The following is a 17,402-nucleotide window of genomic DNA, read 5'->3' as shown; positions in this document are numbered from 1 at the left end:
CCACTTTATGCAAGCTACTTCATATCAATCACATACATGATTCAATAACTTCCAAATAAGCACTGCCTTGTTTTCTATGCCATGTACATTGAATATGGAGGATAAACGAGAAAAGTTATATGACATTTCTTTTGTATGGTATGCAGAGAGAACTTCACATATGCTGAATCTGGCAAAATAATAAGGACCTTACGCATCAAAACTCGGAAAAGTGGCTTAAAAGATAAATAGGAGATGAAAGAAAAGCAGGATTGAGTTTCATGAAACAAGTCATTTGTAACAAATATGAAACCTTCTAATTTAAAGGCTACAGACTTCAGAGAACATGACCAAGGTGGAAGCCATCCCCCAAAAATCTGTGTTCTCAACAGATTGTCATAACATAAGGCCAAGCAAGAGAAAGGGTTTTTGTTGTTTTTTTTTTTTTTTTTTTAAACTGCAAAGGGACGGGGGATTTAGATAAATTCTGCTTCTGCTTTTTGATCCCTTTTCACTCATTGTCTCCAAATGTGAAAAGTTATTTAAGTAAATCCTTTTACTGAAACACTTTACCCACCATCTTATCCACTTTTTTTTCCAAAACTTCATGCTTCTTGTTTTGAATTGTTTGCATACAATTCAGCTAATACTTAAATAGTGATTCTTAAATAAAATTCAGTTAATTTCCAATATAAGTTATCATATTCTTACACAAATACAAGTATACTCTGACAATTAATCTTAACCAAAAGTGCACTTGCAGTTTCCTGTCCATATTTCATTAACAAAAAAAAAAAAAGGTCATTTAACTTGGAAAAGAGAATCAATGATGCAAAACAAAACATCGAATCAAGATAGCATTACATAAATATATGTAATACTACAATGTCAAAACTAAAAGAAAGTAAAAAATAAATAGGACAAGTTATCCAGCAAACACTCCTCCCTCCAAGCTTATAGAAATTTGAATATATTTTTGTTTTATTTGCAGTTATTATAAAATAGCAACTATGTTCTTTTTATAGAGAGAGATTCTGAGAGGAAAGGAGAATTCACTCTTGAAGATGTAGGGACCTTTCCTCTCAGTCACCATTTATCATTTTTATTATCTTGATGATTCCTCCTTGATTGTCCATGTCTGTTCTCTGTGCTTTTATCTTGTAAGATCATATCCTGATGTCAGACTCTATTCTCCATAGTCTGATTCACAAGAAATTATTAGAAAAGACTATTTTAAAGACCTGTCTCCTTGGGAATGATTATACATGCAAAAGGCAGCTCTCAGATAATTGAGAGTCTGGGGATAGAAGAAGTCAACCATTTTAATAGTTATCTATGTGCAGTCAACAACAGCTAATTTTTTTTTAGACATTTAGGACTCTAACTAAGCTTGGGCCTCAGATCAAAAGAAATACAAAAACCACCTACTTTCATTGTTTGAATGTTTTTAATGGAATAATAAATCATAGGCAGTTCTATAGATTTTTCCTCGGATCTGCCTACTTGTGACAGAAGAGAGTTCCCATCCTCTATAAGTTTTGTGTTAAAAGAGCACACTTGTCAAAGCAGTGAGAATTTTCTTTTCCAGGTATGTGATCAATACAGAAAGATGTCAAAGAACCTTGATGAGAGGAAATCATGCCTTGATGCAGAGGGAAAAAGAAAAAAGTTGTGTTTTTTTTTTCACAATAGACCCCAAACTGTATTAACAGTGGGTGGCTTCGCTGATCAGCAGGTCTGCTAATAGCTTGTTGGAGTACTTAATATGAACTGACTTAGCACATGAGAAAAAATGAATGCTATGTAAGGACTCTATCAATACACCTTGGAACTTTTGGCAAGCCCTCCTGCCTTCTACACCCAAAGATTGAAACCTTCTGGGAATAAAATAGGAAATACTCAGGGGAAAGAAATTAAGAAATTTCCTCAAGAAATATTGTCTTTTTTTTTTAGGGTTGAAAAAGAGAGTTCCAAGAGTTACTTTTACCTGCTAAGCAAGGGTCATGGAGATGCTTTGGTGTTCCTAGAATTCAACATTCTTCTGTTCTCTAAAAGCAAAGTTACATCATACCAGTATAAATTAGTATAAATGTTCAATGGTGTTCTAGGCATCTTTCATGGTCTCCTCCCCCTAGATTCCTATTTTAGTTGTTTGATTCTAGTTTTTGAATTCTTGTAATGATGGTTCTACATTTTATTGGTATCTTTAATACCAACTTATATATTTTTCAGTACTTAAAGACATCTGTTTGAGGTGTTAGAGTGTGTTTAGGGGACAGGGGTGTCGGAGACTATACTTGCAGCTGCATCTACATGTCATATGCCTAACAGCTCTGAAGAGCAGGGACTCATCTCCAGTTCATTAAAACTTCTATTGTAGCCCATAGATTCCTGTTGAGGGGAGTTTCATTTTATGTACATCTAAATTATGAGAATTCAGTTATATATGTTAGTGACGGTGGGAAAGGAGAGATCAAGTAGAAGTTTAAATCATGTAAGAGATTGTACCATCTGGTCAATGATTTAATCTCTGTAATGAGCACGGATGTGAGAAGAATTTTCTGTGCTCTCAGTATCAGTACCATCATGGTGCAATTCACCACACAGAGGGGGTCCTGGAAATTTTATACAACATGGCCACTTAATGTTAGCTTCATCTGAAACCACACTGACAAAACAGAAATCTATTCCAAAGCTGCAGGAAAATGTAGCTATGTGTTTTTTTTTTCAGAGAAAGCGTATTAGTCTCTGAAGTGATGCTTAAGATATCTCCAAGGGCGATTTCGATTCCACAGAATATTCATCTTACATGCAGACTTCAGAACTGACTCCAATGTAAGATGTAGCTCTGATGTGTTGTCCAAATGAAGGTAGATTAAGGACCCAGTTTTACAGAATACCTTTATTGAATTGTCTATGAGTTGTGTCCCTTTGAAATGGAGTGGTTTCTTTTTTGTCTCCTCAAAACAAGAGCCTGTTCTTGACCTGATTGTTAGAATAAAGAGTGAATGAAAGGACTGAATATAAGGCAAGAAAAGTTCAACTTCTGATGCATATTTATTACATATTTTTGGAGGAAAAACTAACATGTCTAATTATCAAGTACCATGTGCAAATGCCATACATTTTGCTCATATTTTAGGATACTTGATATATAATGTCATTAGTTTGCCGGGGTCCCCAAAATAAAAAAATGACACAAACTGGATGGCTTAAAGAATAGAAATGTCTTGTAGTTCTTACAATTCTTGAAGCTGAGAGTCCAAAATTGAGATGATGTCAGGGTTGTTTCCTTTCAGTGACTTTGAGAAAGAATCTGTTCCACGTCTCTCATCAAGCTTCTCCTGGTTTGTTGGCAATCTTTGACATTCCTGGTTAGTAGATGTGTCATCCAGCTCTCCACCTTCATGTTCACATGGTGTTCTCCCTGTGTGCAGGTCTGTCTGTGTCAAACTTGCCCCTTTTTATAAGGACATCAATCATATTAAACTAAAGTCTACCTTACTCTAATATTGATGTCATCTTAACTAATTAGATTTGCAATGATTCTATTTACAAATAAGGTCACATAAGCACCATGGATTAGAACCTTCAGTATATGAATATGGATGGAATACAATTCAACCCCTGACAATAATTAATTAACATGGCTGTATTTTCTTTATCAGTTGTCATTTGGTAATGTTCCCATTAAAGTGAAAACCCTTGAATTAAAAAATACATTTCAAAGCAATCAGCAAGTTTTGTTTAGCCTCTATTTTTGCATTAATTTTATTAGATATTATGAAATGAAAAAAACTGTAAACCAAGAGCTCTTTTCTAAGCTCTTTTCTAAGTAATTTATTTACCACCTAGTACAAGTGACAAAATAATCCAACAATTGAAATGGTTTTTTTTTAATTTATTTTTTATTGGTTGTTCAAAACATTATAAAGCTATTGACATATCATATTTCATACAATAGATTCAAGTTGGTTATGAACTCCCAATTTTACCCCAAATACAGATTGCAGAATCACATCGGTTACACATCCACATTTTTACATAATGCCCTATTAGTAACTGTTGTATTCTGCTACCTTTCCTATCCTCTACTATCCCCCCTCCCTCCCCTCCCATCTTCTCTCACTACCCCATCCACTGTAATTCATTTCTCTCCTTGTTTATTTTCCCATTCCCCTCACAACCTCTTATATGTAATTTTGTATAACAATGAGGGTCTCCCTCCATTACCATGCAATTTCCCTTTCTCTCCCTTTCCCTCCCACCTCATGTATCTGTTTAATGTTAATCTTTTCTTCCTGCTCTTCCCCCCTGCTCTGTTCTTAGTTGCTCTCATTATATCAAAGAAGACATTTGGTATTTGTTTTTTAGGGATTGGCTAGCTTCACTAAGCATAATCTGCTCTAGTGCCATCCATTTCCCTGCAAATTCTATGATTTTGTCATTTTTTAGTGCTGCGTAATACTCCATGGTGTATAAATGCCACATTTTTTTATCCATTCATCTATTGAAGGGCATCTGGGTTGGTTCCACAGTCTAGCAATTGTGAATTGTGCTGCTATGAACATCGATGTAGCAGTATCCCGGTAGTACGCTCTTTTAAGGTCTTCAGGGAATAGTCCAAGAAGGGCAATAGCTGGGTCAAATGGTGGTTCCATTCCCAGCTTTCCCAGGAATCTCCATACTGCTTTCCAGATTGGCCGCACCAGTTTGCAGTCCCACCAGCAATGTACAAGAGTACCCTTTTCCCCACATCCTCGCCAGCACTTGTTGTTGTTTGACTTCATAATGGCTGCCAATCTTACTGGAGTGAGATGGTATCTTAGGGTGGTTTTGATTTGCATTTCTCTGACTGCTAGAGATGGTGAGCATTTTTTCATGTACTTGTTGACTGATTGTATGTCCTCCTCTGAGAAGTGTCTGTTCAGGTCTTTGGCCCATTTGTTGATTGGGTTATTTGTTTTCTTATTGTTTAATTTTTTGAGTTCTTTGTATACTCTGGATATTAGGGCTCTATCTGAAGTGTGAGGAGTAAAAATTTGTTCCCATATGTAGGCTCCCTATTTACCTCTCTTATTGTTTCTCTTGCTGAGAGAAAACTTTTCAGTTTAAGTAAGTCCCATTTGTTGATTCTTGTTATCAACTTTTGTGCTATGGGTGTCCTATTAAGGAATTTGGAGCCCGACCCTACAATATGTAGATCGGCGCCAACTTTTTCTTCTATCAGACGCAGAGTCTCTGATTTGATATCCAGGTCCTTGATCCATTTTGAATTAACTTTTGTGCATGGTGAGAGGAGGGGATTCAGTTTCATTTTGTTGCATATGGATTTACAGTTTTCCCAACACCATTTGTTGAAGATGCTATCCTCCCTCCATTGCATGCTTTTAGCTCCTTTATCAAATATAAGATAGTTGTAGCTTTGTGGATTAGTCTCTGTGTCCTCAATTCTGTACCATTGGTTCACCCACCTGTTTTGGTACCAGTACCATGCTGTTTTTGTTACTATTGCTCTGTAGTACAGTTTTAAGTCTGGTATCGCTATACCGCCTGATTCGCACTTCCTGGTTAGAATTGCTTTTGCTATTCTGGGTCTTTTATTTTTCCATATGAATTTCATGATTGCTTTTTCCATTTCTACAAGAAATGCCGTTGGGATTTTGATTGGCATTGCATTAAACCTATAGAGAACTTTTGGTAATATCGCCATTTTGATGATGTTAGTTCTGCCTATCCATGAACAGGGTATATTTTTCCATCTTCTAAGATCTTCTTCTACTTCTCTTTTTAGGGTTTTGTAGTTTTCATTGTATAAATCTTTCACCTCTTTTGTTAGGTTGATTCCCAAGTATTTTATTTTTTTTTGAGGATATGGTGAATGGAGTGTTTTTCCTCATTTCCGTTTCAGAGGTTTTGTCGCTGATATACAGAAATGCCTTTGATTTATGCGTGTTGATTTTATATCCTGCCACTTTGCTGAATTCATTTATTAGTTCTAGTAGTTTTTTTGTAGACCCTTTTGGGTCTTCTAGGTATAGAATCATGTCATCTGCAAATAGTGATAATTTAAGTTCTTCTTTTCCTATTTTTATGCCTTTAATTTCTTTCGTCTGTCTAATTGCTCTGGCCAGTGTTTCGAGAACTATATTGAATAGAAGTGGTGATAGAGGGCATCCCTGTCTTGTTCCAGATTTTAGGGGGAATGCCTTCAATTTTTCTCCATTCAGAATGATGCTAGCCTGAGGCTTAGCATAGATAGCTTTTACAATGTCGAGGTAAGTTTCTGTTATCCCTAGTTTTTCTAATGTTTTGAACATAAAGGGATGCTGTACTTTGTCGAATACTTTTTCTGCATCTATTGAGATGATCATATGGTTCTTATTTTTAAGTCTATTGATGTGGTGAATAACATTTATTGATTTCCGTATATTGAACCATCCTTGCATCCCAGGGATGAATCCTACTTGATCATGGTGCACAATTTTTTTGATGTGCCTTTGTATCCGATTCGCCAGAATTTTATTGAGGATTTTTGCATCTAGGTTCATCAGAGATATTGGTCTGTAGTTTTCTTTCTTTGAGGTGTCTTTGTCTGGTTTCGGAATCAGGGTGATGTTGGCCTCATAGAATGAATTTGGCAGAGCTCCTTCTTTTTCTATTTCCTGAAATAACTTGAAAAGTATTGGTATTAATTCTTCCTTAAAGGTTTTGTAAAACTCCGCTGTATACCCATCCGGTCCTGGGCTTTTCTTGGTTGGAAGTCTTTTGATTGCTTCTTCTATTTCATCTATTGTTATTGGTCTGTTTAAGTTGTGAGTATCCTCCTGACTCAGTCTGGGCAAATCATATGACTTAAGGAATTTATCAATGTCTTCACTATCTTCTATTTTATTGGAATATAGGTTTTCAAAATAATTTCTAATTGTCTTCTGTATTTCTGTAGCGTCTGTTGTGATATTGCCTTTTTCATCCTGTATGTTAGTAATTTGAGTTCTCTCTCTTCTTCTCTTCGTTAGCATGGCTAAGGGTCTGTCGATCTTATTTATTTTTTCAAAGAACCAACTTTTAGTTTTGTTAATTTTTTCAATGGTTTCTTTTGTTTCAATTTCATTGATTTCCGCTCTGATTTTAATTATTTCTTGACTTCTGCTACATTTGCTGTTGTTTTGCTCTTCCTTTTCTAGGGCTTTGAGATGAAGTGTGAGCTCATTTATTTGTTGGTTTTTCCTTTTTTTGAGGAATGACCTCCAAGCGATGAATTTCCCTCTTAAAACTGCTTTCATTGTGTCCCATAGATTCCGATATGTTGTGTCTGTATTTTCATTTATCTCTAAGAATTTTTTGATTTCCTCCTTTATGTCTTCTGTAACCCATTGATCATTCAGTAACATATTGTTCATTTTCCATGTGATGTAGGATTTTTCCTTCCGTCTTTTATCATTGATTTCCAGTTTCATTCCATTATGATCAGATAAAATGCATGGTATTATCTCCACCCCTGTATATTTACTGAGGGTTGCCCTATGGCATAATATATGGTCTATTTTTGAGGAGGATCCATGTGCTGCTGAGAAAAAAGTATATCCACTTGATGATGGTTGATATATTCTATATATGTCAGTTAAGTCTAGGTTGTTGATTGTGATATTGAGTTCTATAGTTTCTTTATTCAGCTTTTGTTTGGAGGATCTGTCCAATTGTGAGAGAGGTGTGTTGAAGTCACCCATAATTATTGTGTTGTGGTCTATTTGATTCTTGAACTTGAGGAGAATTTGTTTTATGAACGTCGCAGCACCATTATTTGGTGCATAAATATTGATAATTGTTATGTCTTGTTGGTGAATGGTTCCTTTTAACAGTATATAATGTCCTTCCTTATCCCTTTTGATTAACTTAGTCTTGAAGTCGATTTTATTCGATATGAGGATGGCCACCCCTGCTTGCTTACGAGGACCGTGTGCGTGGTATATTTTTTCCCAACCTTTCACCTTCAGCCTGTGTATGTCTTTTCCAATCAGATGTGTCTCCTGGAGGCAGCATATTGTTGGATTTGTTTTTTTAATCCATGTTACCAGCCTATGTCGCTTTATTGGAGAGTTTAAGCCATTAACGTTTAGAGTTACTATTGATATATGATTTGTACTTCCAGCCATGTTTGATTATTTATCTTTTTCTTTTTTTTTTTTTAATTTAGTTTGTTTCTCCATGGTTAGCTTTCCCCCCGCCCTCTGTCTTTATAGAGGCACTTTCCACTGATGGTTTTGGTTATTGTTTTTCATTTCTTCCTCGTGTAGTGTTTTGCTCAAGATGCTTTGCAATGCTGGTTTTCTGGCTGCAAATTCTTTTAGCTTTTGTTTATCATGAAAGATTTTTATTTCGTTGTCGTACCTGAAGCTTAATTTTGCTGGATACAGAATTCTTGGTTGGCATCCATTGTCTTTCAGTGTTTGAAATACATTGTTCCAGGACCTTCTCGCTTTCAGCGTCTGTGATGAAAAATCCGTTGTTAACCTTATTGGTTTACCCCTGAATGTAATCTGCCTCCTTTCTCTTGTAGCTTTTAGTATTTTCTCTTTGTTCTGTATATTGGATATCTTCATAACAATGTGTCTTGGCGTTGGTCTACTGTGATTTTGTGTGCTCGGTGTCCTGTATGCATCTACAATTTGTATATCCGTTTCCTTTTTTATTTCTGGAAAGTTTTCTGTAATTATTTCATTCAGCAGGCTACTCATTCCCTTGGTTTGAATCTCTGTACCTTCTTCTATCCCGATGACTCGTAGGTTTGGTTTTTTATGTTATCCCATATCTCTTGGATGTTTTTCTCGTGGTTTTTAACCAGCCTTTCTGAGTTGGCTAGCCTCTTTTCAAGATGATATATTTTGTCTTCATTATCTGATGTTCTGGCTTCTACTTGCTCCACTCTGTTGGTGATACTTTCAATTGAGTTTTTAATTTGGTTTATCGTTTCCTTCATTTCTAGAATTATTGTTTGGTTTTTTTTTTATAATCTCTATCTCCTGATAAAGATGCTTAACTTCTTCTTTTATCTGTTTATGTAATTGATTTTCAAAGTGTTCTTTCACTGTTTGGATTTGCCGTCTCGTATCTTCTTTAAGGTTCCATTCCATTTGTGTAAAGTATTCCTTGAGTTCTTTATATGACCATTTTTCTGCTGACTCTAGGTCCTCCTGAATATTTAGGCTGTCCTTCATTGTTTGTACTCCTTTTCTTCCTTGCTTTTTTATGCTTCTCATGTTACTTCTTGTTCTGTTTGACTGCTGAGTTTCTGTTTACTCTTATAAATTTATTTGATGCTTGGGAGGAAAGATATTAGAAGGGAAGGGAAGAAGTCACTAAAGAGAATGAGAGTAGGCAGGTAGAATTCAAGGAAGGGGAAATAAGAAAATTGAAAAGAAATGAAAAGACAAAAGAAACAAAAATAACAAAGATTAGATAATAAAGAAAGAAAGAAAAGACGAGAAAAAAAATTTAACAAAAATAATAATGATAATAAAAAAATGAAAATTAAAATTTAAAAAAAATAATAATAATAAAATAAAAAAATTTAAAAAAATTAGAAACATTGAAAAAAAGTTAAAGAACAACAACAAATAAAAATTGAAAATGAAAGAAAAAGAAGAAAAAAAAAGAAAAAGAAAAAAAAATGATAATAATAATAATAATAAATGCAGTCCTAGAGTTCTATTAACTTCTCTTCCAGTAGGTGGAGCTGTGCCCACTGGGCCAAGCTTCTCCTCTCAATAGGTGGGAACCATTCACTGTGCAGCAGCTCTTTCTCCTAGACTGGGCAGGTCTCCAATCCTGAGTGTCTAGGGCCTTGTCTTGTGTTTCCTCAAGCCAGGCCGTGCTCACCTGTGGTGCTCACCACAATACTGGCTACACGCCAGGTCTGCTGCTCCTGGGAGCCCTGTTTTCATGAACACCTGGGCTCACTCTCCCTTTTTGCCTCCCTCAGACCCTAAGTTTGTAGAGCTTGGGGCTGAGATCCCCCAGTGAATTTGCTTGCCCTCCTGTAGCCACGCCCCCGGTAGCTGGTGCAAGAGCCCTCAGTTGTCAGCACTGGTGGGAGCGGTAGCCGGGAGTTCCGCGCCGCGAGTCCCGCGCCACTCCTGATTCCCTCGGTCTGGCTATGGAGCTCACAGGAGAGCTGGAAGTGGCCCTTAAGGTTTCCCTGCTGTGTGGAGAGAGATGACTAGGGGATTACACACCTGTCGCGCTGGTTTCAATGCAGTTATCTCCTCCGCCCGTGACGCCATTTCTCTGCCATGGTGGTTTCCCATGCAAATGGTGACCGTTCGTTCCCTTTGCCGGGTGACCAATGCAACGGGTGGGTCCTGACTGTCTCTCCCAATCCCCGTTTCAGTCCTGTGGCCACTGCCTATGAAGTGTTTTTACAAAGAAAAACACTTTAAAACATGCAGTTATAGAATTGACCATTCTAGATCTTTCCCATATAATGTGACAGCATCTTAAGATATGATAAGATTTTATCATAATTATGATAAGATTTTTTGTTACTTCTCTTACAGGTATATTTTGAATCAATGTTCCTTGGTCATGTCCCTGAAAATATAAAGATCCATAAGCATATGGGCCATATTCAGGGGTTCCAGGGCTGCATTAGAGAACTTCAAGTAGACAACAAAGAATTCTTCATTATTGATGAAGCACTTCGTGGGAAGAACATCAAGAACTGCCATGTGCCCTGGTGTGCTCGTCATCTATGCCATAACAATGGCACTTGCATCAGGTCAGTGCCAGCATCTTCATCCCTGATTTCTATTGCATGACTCCAGATTCTTAAAACAGCAAAAGTCAGAAGCATTGTCAATGGGGTAATAGAAAAGAAAGACTTGGAACCCCAAATTCTTATAATGCACACATGTGGTACACATTTATTTGCTCAGAGAAACTTGCACACTGTGGGTCCAGTGACAAGAGATTTCCAAACTCTGAAAATAATAAGGTAAATGCACCCAATTTGGAAACTATCAAAATGTATCCAAGTTTTAATGTAGGTGTTACCATTTTTTGCAAATATGAATAAGAGATTGTTATCCATCGATGATTATTTGATACATTAATGAATTTTTACTTTGTTTTTAATTCAAAAAATCCCTAGATCTCTACTATTAGAGATGAAAAATTCACCATATCTATTTTTATTTTTATTTACAATGCTATATCCATTTTCCTCCTCAAAGCAAAGATTTATCATGCTATATAAGCTTAAGAAGATCTTAATTAAAATTACTTTCTGCTTCACTAACATGTCTTCAGTGAATCAACCCTGAGGGAGTCTCATTTGGACAGTGTAGAACATATTGCTAAATTTCTCCAATCCTCTGAGAAATCTTTATTTCAGGGCTACAAATAAGGGCAGAATAGAAGCTGAAACATGTAGCGATTATAATAGTTCAAGTCAAAGGAAAATTGACCAAATCTCACAGGAAATATCTTAATTAATTCACCTCAGTGTTTCCAAGGGGCAAGCTATCAAGTAGTTAATAATGACTTCATAAAAGTAAACATCTTTGTGCATAGTGTGGAAAAAGAGAAAAAGTCTATCAAAAAGGCAGGACAAGAAATGATGGGCATAGATGGGCTCTGAAAGTAATCACTAGAATAAAAAAATGAAAAGAGAGAGAGAGAGAGAGAGAGAGAGAGGAAGAACAAAATGGTAAAGACAGAGAACAGAAGACTGCACAGGCCTGATAATGTCAAGGTGACATATATACCCGAGAATCACAGACTGACAGTAATAAATTTGAAGGAAAAAAATAAGCATGGTGCAGTGGAAAGGAAAGTGATCATCTCTTATAGTGTCTAGAAATTTGCCTTCTGACTCACTATATCTAAGTGTGTGACTTAATTTATACATTTGTACCATAAAAACAACAGTGTAAGCCTATTTAATATAATAAAATACCACAGATAAAGTGTTAAAGAACTGACCATGATAGCTTTCCTGAAGGAAACCAAAATCAAAGCTTTACTCAATAAATGGTCTCCTTCATAACCAAACCACTAATAGCAATTGTATTGTGGTGGAACCTATGAGTTGATTTTAACCAACAGAACAACCAATTGAGCAGGGTGATAGGATGTCATTTCCATAATTAGGTTACTTAGAATTCTGAGCTGCATCTCCCTTGCTGGCTTTGATGAAGCATTCAGCAGCTTTTGGGAGGCCCACATGACAAAGGCATTTAGAGCAGCCTCCAACCAGTGAGGAGCTAAGGACTGCCTCCAACTGACAGCTAGCAGATATTGAAGCCAACAAAAAGAAAATTAATTTTACAAAGAACCACATGAGCTTGGAAATAGATCCTTTCTCCATCAAGCCTTGAAGTGAGGCCCCAGCCTGACCAATACCTGGACTGCACTTTGTGAAATTATTATGCAGAGGACCCATGAGGCTGAGTTAAGAAGTATACTTTGTTTAAAGCTAAGCTTGTGGTCATATTGCTATGCAACAATAGAAAACCAATATATTCCAATTTTATACAAAAATATCAATATCTCCAACTCAGACAAGGGTTAGTTTTATTTTAAAACATTAACTCTCTGAGATATTGAAGCCAGTTATATACTAAATAAAATAAACACTGTTTGTTTTAATTAAAGAACATCATATTACTTTTAATCTTAGTTATTTAACAGGTATTTGGAAAAGATAATCATCCTAAGATTTAAAAAAATCCTAGGTTCTTTTAGACTTTATATGTTCATTTTCTTAGCTTTATTTCAACAAACATTGCCTGAGATTTAGGTATGAGCTAAGAGTGTGTAGGGGAAAAAAAATAAAAGATATATATTCAAAACAGCAATCCTGCACACAGAGAATTTTCAGTCTAATGTGGAAGCTCATTCAGCTCTTTAGGTCTCAGTGAATTTTCCCATATAAATGTACCTGTCAGTCTGCTGTTGTATACATTATATATTCTGGCCATCCATACTTATTTCTGACTTTTTCAACCTTTCAACCACTACCTCAGAGAAATCCTCTTGAATGTCAGCTGATTTTGATACACACTTTTTAAGAAATTTCACATCATATATGTGTTTTAGGCTAGACAAATGGAGATGTATCAGCTATGTACCAATGAGTAAAACACTTTTTCACATCCTATGAACAAAATGATTTCTATCTTGATTGTCAGTGTTCAACTCCATAAACTAATCCTTGCATTACTGCACAGAGACCGTGTTGGTTCATGGCAATGATGACTTTCCTTCCAGTATCCCCCTGTATATCACCATAATACACTGAAGTTGGTCAGTGCCAGAACACCAACTTGTAAAAAAAAAAAAAAAATTCTCAGAAGGCTTATAAGAGTACTGAGGGCAGGTCAAAAAAATTTGTATATGAAGAACACAGATAACTATGGACCATACATAAGATCATCAGAATAAGAATGCTTTCACCCTTACTTGTTATGTCCAAAACCTCAATACCCATCATAAACAGAGGATTCTAGAAGTCTGCAGCAAACCAAAAGTAGAACCAGAATGTCTACAGAAGATAACATAAACTCCCAATAAGGCCATAAATAGCTTCAGTCCATTACAGTAAGATGCAAAGAACTATCACCATGACCAACACCTTCCTCTGAACAGATGCATTTCCACACTTCAAATATATGGAGTAGTATAAAGTTTTCAACAGAGAAACTCTGAAATACAAAGCAAACTCCATTCTGATTCTACAAAATGAATCTTAACTATCCTAATGCTTTTGTTAACTCATTTTCCATCCATGTTGCTAGCTAAAGTGAAAGTTTTCCTTCCTCTCTGAGTTAGTCAGCTTTTCATTACTCTAACAAATTCTTAAGGTAATCAACTTATGAGGACAAAAGGTTCATTTGGCTCACAGCTTGGAGGCTCTGGTCCACGGTCTCTTGGGTCTGTGGTGAGGCTATACATTATGACGGGGAGCACATAGTGAAGCAAACTAGTCACCTCATGGCATCCAGGAATCAGAAAGAGAAAGATAAGACCATGATCCCACAATCCCCTTCAAGGGAACATCCGCACTGACCTACAACTTCCCACTAGACTCCATCACTTAAACTTTTCACACCCTCCCAATAATACCAAGCTAGGAACTAAGCCTTTAAAACATGGACTTTTGAAGAACATTCCAGATGCAAACTCTAGCACTCTCTGTCTTGCCACATTACAAAATGAATCTTTCCTGGATATCCCAGAGTCTCTTCTACATTCCCACTTTGGGTTCTGTCCTTTTTCTCAGTCCATGCCATCTGGCTCGATCTCACTGCTGAGTCTAGCCAGGCAAAGTTCTAAATGTCCTTCTTTTCTCCTGTTTGCTTAAATAGTAGATCAACTTCAGAAAGATTCATTAATATTCAACCATTCTGGATTCAAGGGGAATGGACAAGATAACCTGATGGAATTATTTTTAGGCCAGCAAGTTTTGTTGTATTTTCAAAGAAATAAACTGTTCAGAATAAAAGTCATTATTATAAACAAAATAAGAAAGCCCTTTTATATGTCTGCTTCCTTTCTCAAAATACAGAGACAATAATGTTTTAATACCAGAGTACACATGAAAATGCAAATAACAATTTATCACCACAGTTTAATTTTTCTAATCCAGTAATTCTCATCCCAAATTTGGGGAATGCCTAATAATGAGGCATTTAAGAATATTAGAGAGGAAGGCATGTTTTGATCTGTGTGTGCGTGTGTGTGCGCGCACGCACGCACACACACACACACACACTTGAACATTCTAACATGTGTTTTCTGGATGTGCACACCTATTTTCCTCAGCAAGAATAATGGTGAAAAAACAACAGATAACCCTTACAGACGTGTTCTCTAAACAGAAGTAGGGTTCTGAGTGAACAGAACTTAGTGCCATAGTGTTACATACTAGGGTTCACAAAATAAAATACAATTGCAGTGGATTTATAAACAAAATCATCATAAAATTTAGAAGCTTGGCTGATATAATTCAATGATACAAAATGCTGTCCCTGCATTGTCTATGAAGGTAATCTGCTTACAAGAAGACAAATTTCATGTTGAAAAGAACTAAGGGAAGTAACGCTTCAGGAGCTTTGCTGAGCAAATGTCATTCTGCTTTGAGTACCATCACAAGTTTCTGGACAGTGTCCAATCTTTTTTCATTTCATTATAAATCTGTGTTAGAATTTTCAAACCCCTGTGGTTGCTCATTTCGGAGAAGCCCAAATTGCATGTAGTGAAATTCAGTTTAGAAAAGTGATACAGAGGGTTATTCTGAGTATCCAAATCTCCATGGACTTTGAACAAGCTGTTTCCAAAAGGGCATAGGAAGGTTAGCAAATTAAACAGATAATATTTAAATCACTTTTCCCTTTCTGCACCAGGTGTTTTAAAATAGGTTAAACAATAATTAAAGAGGAGCATCAGGTTTGGGAATATACCCTATGCAACCACTGCCCTAAAAACTTATTTCACTGACATTAGGGTAAATAATTATTAAGACACTAATTTTAGACTTACTCTTAATTTCAGCAGGAGCTAAGTGTATGTCAATGTGCTTTGTCATGAAATGAAATTCAATAATTCCCATGTGTGAATGGATAAGTTTTCTGTGCTCCAACCCACCTTATGGTTTTTATTAATCACTAACCAGGGCTATCCTCCCTGTGCTATGGCAGTGGTCAGCAAACTTTTTCCATAAAGGACCAATAGCTCACATTTTAGACTTTGCATGACAGCTACTCAAGTCTCTCATTGTAACAGGAAAGCAGCCAGTAAGAAAATATAAACGAATAAATATGACTGAGTTCCAATAAAATTTTATTCAAAAAAGTAGATGAAAGACAGGATTTGACCTGAGGGCCATAGTTTCAAACGACTGCATTAGGGAAGCAGGTGGATTGATTAGTGTCTTTCAATTAATTGACCAAGGAAATCCATCTCAAACAAATAGTATTTCCTTATTAAGAAATCTTCCCCCAAAACATGTATTTCTTACTATTAGGGAACTATCATTATTCTCATGTCCTATGTGAATAGAAGTCAAAGTTAGTTTCTTTCATTCTTTTATTTCTCATTCTTGACATTGTCTGATATAAATAAGTCAGTTTTTCATGATTTCTGAGGTATTTAGTTTCCAAGTCACTTAGCACTTCAAAATGATGTAGGAGTCATAGACTGAATTTGAAATTGCAGTAGTAACATTATTACACAGTATTAAGAATTAGGGCATTGTGTCTCAGCCTGTCCATTTGTTCTGTAATGAGTTGTAACTCCCCACAAACTTCTTGCTTGCCTTCATTGTCATTTCAGTGTCATGGAGCTGGGCATCACCTGCTGAGATCTTTTAGTTATTATTCTTTATCCAGGCCAGCTTACCCCTAATCTAGCTCAGCAGTCTAAACTGTTCTTCTAAATACCAAAGGGGAAAATAGCCTACTTCACAAGGATTTCTTGCCATGTATTTAAACTAACAATATCTTCAGATATTTGCCCTTCTCTTAGTTTCTTCATTTTCTGCTGTATTTTCTGCATCCTTGAAATTGTGCATACATAAAACTTAAGTGGCCTCATGATAGAGGATTAATTTATATTTGGTTAGATTACTCTCAGATGTGAAAGTTTACCAATTAACCATCAAACATCTCAATTGTAGGCAGTCCTTGTTGCTAGAAAAACAGGGTGGAAAGGGAAAATGTCAAATTTTGTGTTAGGTGAATAGTAAGAAGCATATATAATTTCATAGTTTTCCCCATCTCTTATCTTGTGCTAATAAGTTGAGCAATTAAGGCATTTATTTATGTAATCTAATCTATTCACTAAAATCAGGCTAATCTTTATGGAATGTGAGTATAAAAAGGCTTTCTTTTCTGCTGTCACTGATGTCAAATGTATCTGTAGAATATCTTTTAACTTTCCACAAATGGAACACCATGTTTGTTCCAATACCTTTTATTAATGCTCACATATTGAAATGTCAGGACAGTTTACAACTTCTATTTCACATTTAGTTTTGTGGTAAATAGCCTCCAACCAGGTTAGGCAAGACCTCAAGTCCAAGAATGTAGAGGAGGGGAGGATTGTGATGTATTCTTCCCAATTGTTTTCGATCCATCTTCTGCTTCTTCGGATTTGTGCCTATGCTGGGGTAGAAGGAATTTGACAGGGAAAGATTCAAAGATTTTTTTATTAAGGTGTTGACCTTATGGTTCCTTACTGATGGGTTTTGCTCTCTCTGCAACAAATGCTCAATGCTGACTTTCCTGACATGTGTGAGCCTTAGCTTTGGTGAGTGGTGAATATGAGAAGGTATGTAGGAATGATATTAGTCTGGTTATCTCAAGATGGTTTCTGGTGGTCTGTTCAAGCATAGGATCTTCAAGCTGATGTGGTCTTCATTATGA

At 36.2% G+C, this 17,402-nt stretch overlaps 1 protein-coding gene across 1 annotated transcript in view; it reads left to right on the top strand.

Moving 5' to 3' along the window:
- Positions 1–17,402, top strand: part of Eys (eyes shut homolog) — a 1,592,434-nt gene that overhangs the window by 1,343,087 nt on the left and 231,945 nt on the right. The window contains 1 exon segment of the mRNA XM_046432606.1: positions 10,536–10,756. Coding sequence (XP_046288562.1) covers positions 10,536–10,756 — 221 coding nt within the window.

This window comes from Marmota monax, unplaced genomic scaffold (genome assembly GCF_021218885.2).
Source record: "Marmota monax isolate L192 unplaced genomic scaffold, Marmota_monax_Labrador192_F-V1.1 WCK01_AAM20220418_F8-fsc00116, whole genome shotgun sequence".
Lineage (NCBI taxonomy): Eukaryota > Metazoa > Chordata > Mammalia > Rodentia > Sciuridae > Marmota > Marmota monax.
This window is presented reverse-complemented; position numbering and strand designations above follow the sequence as displayed.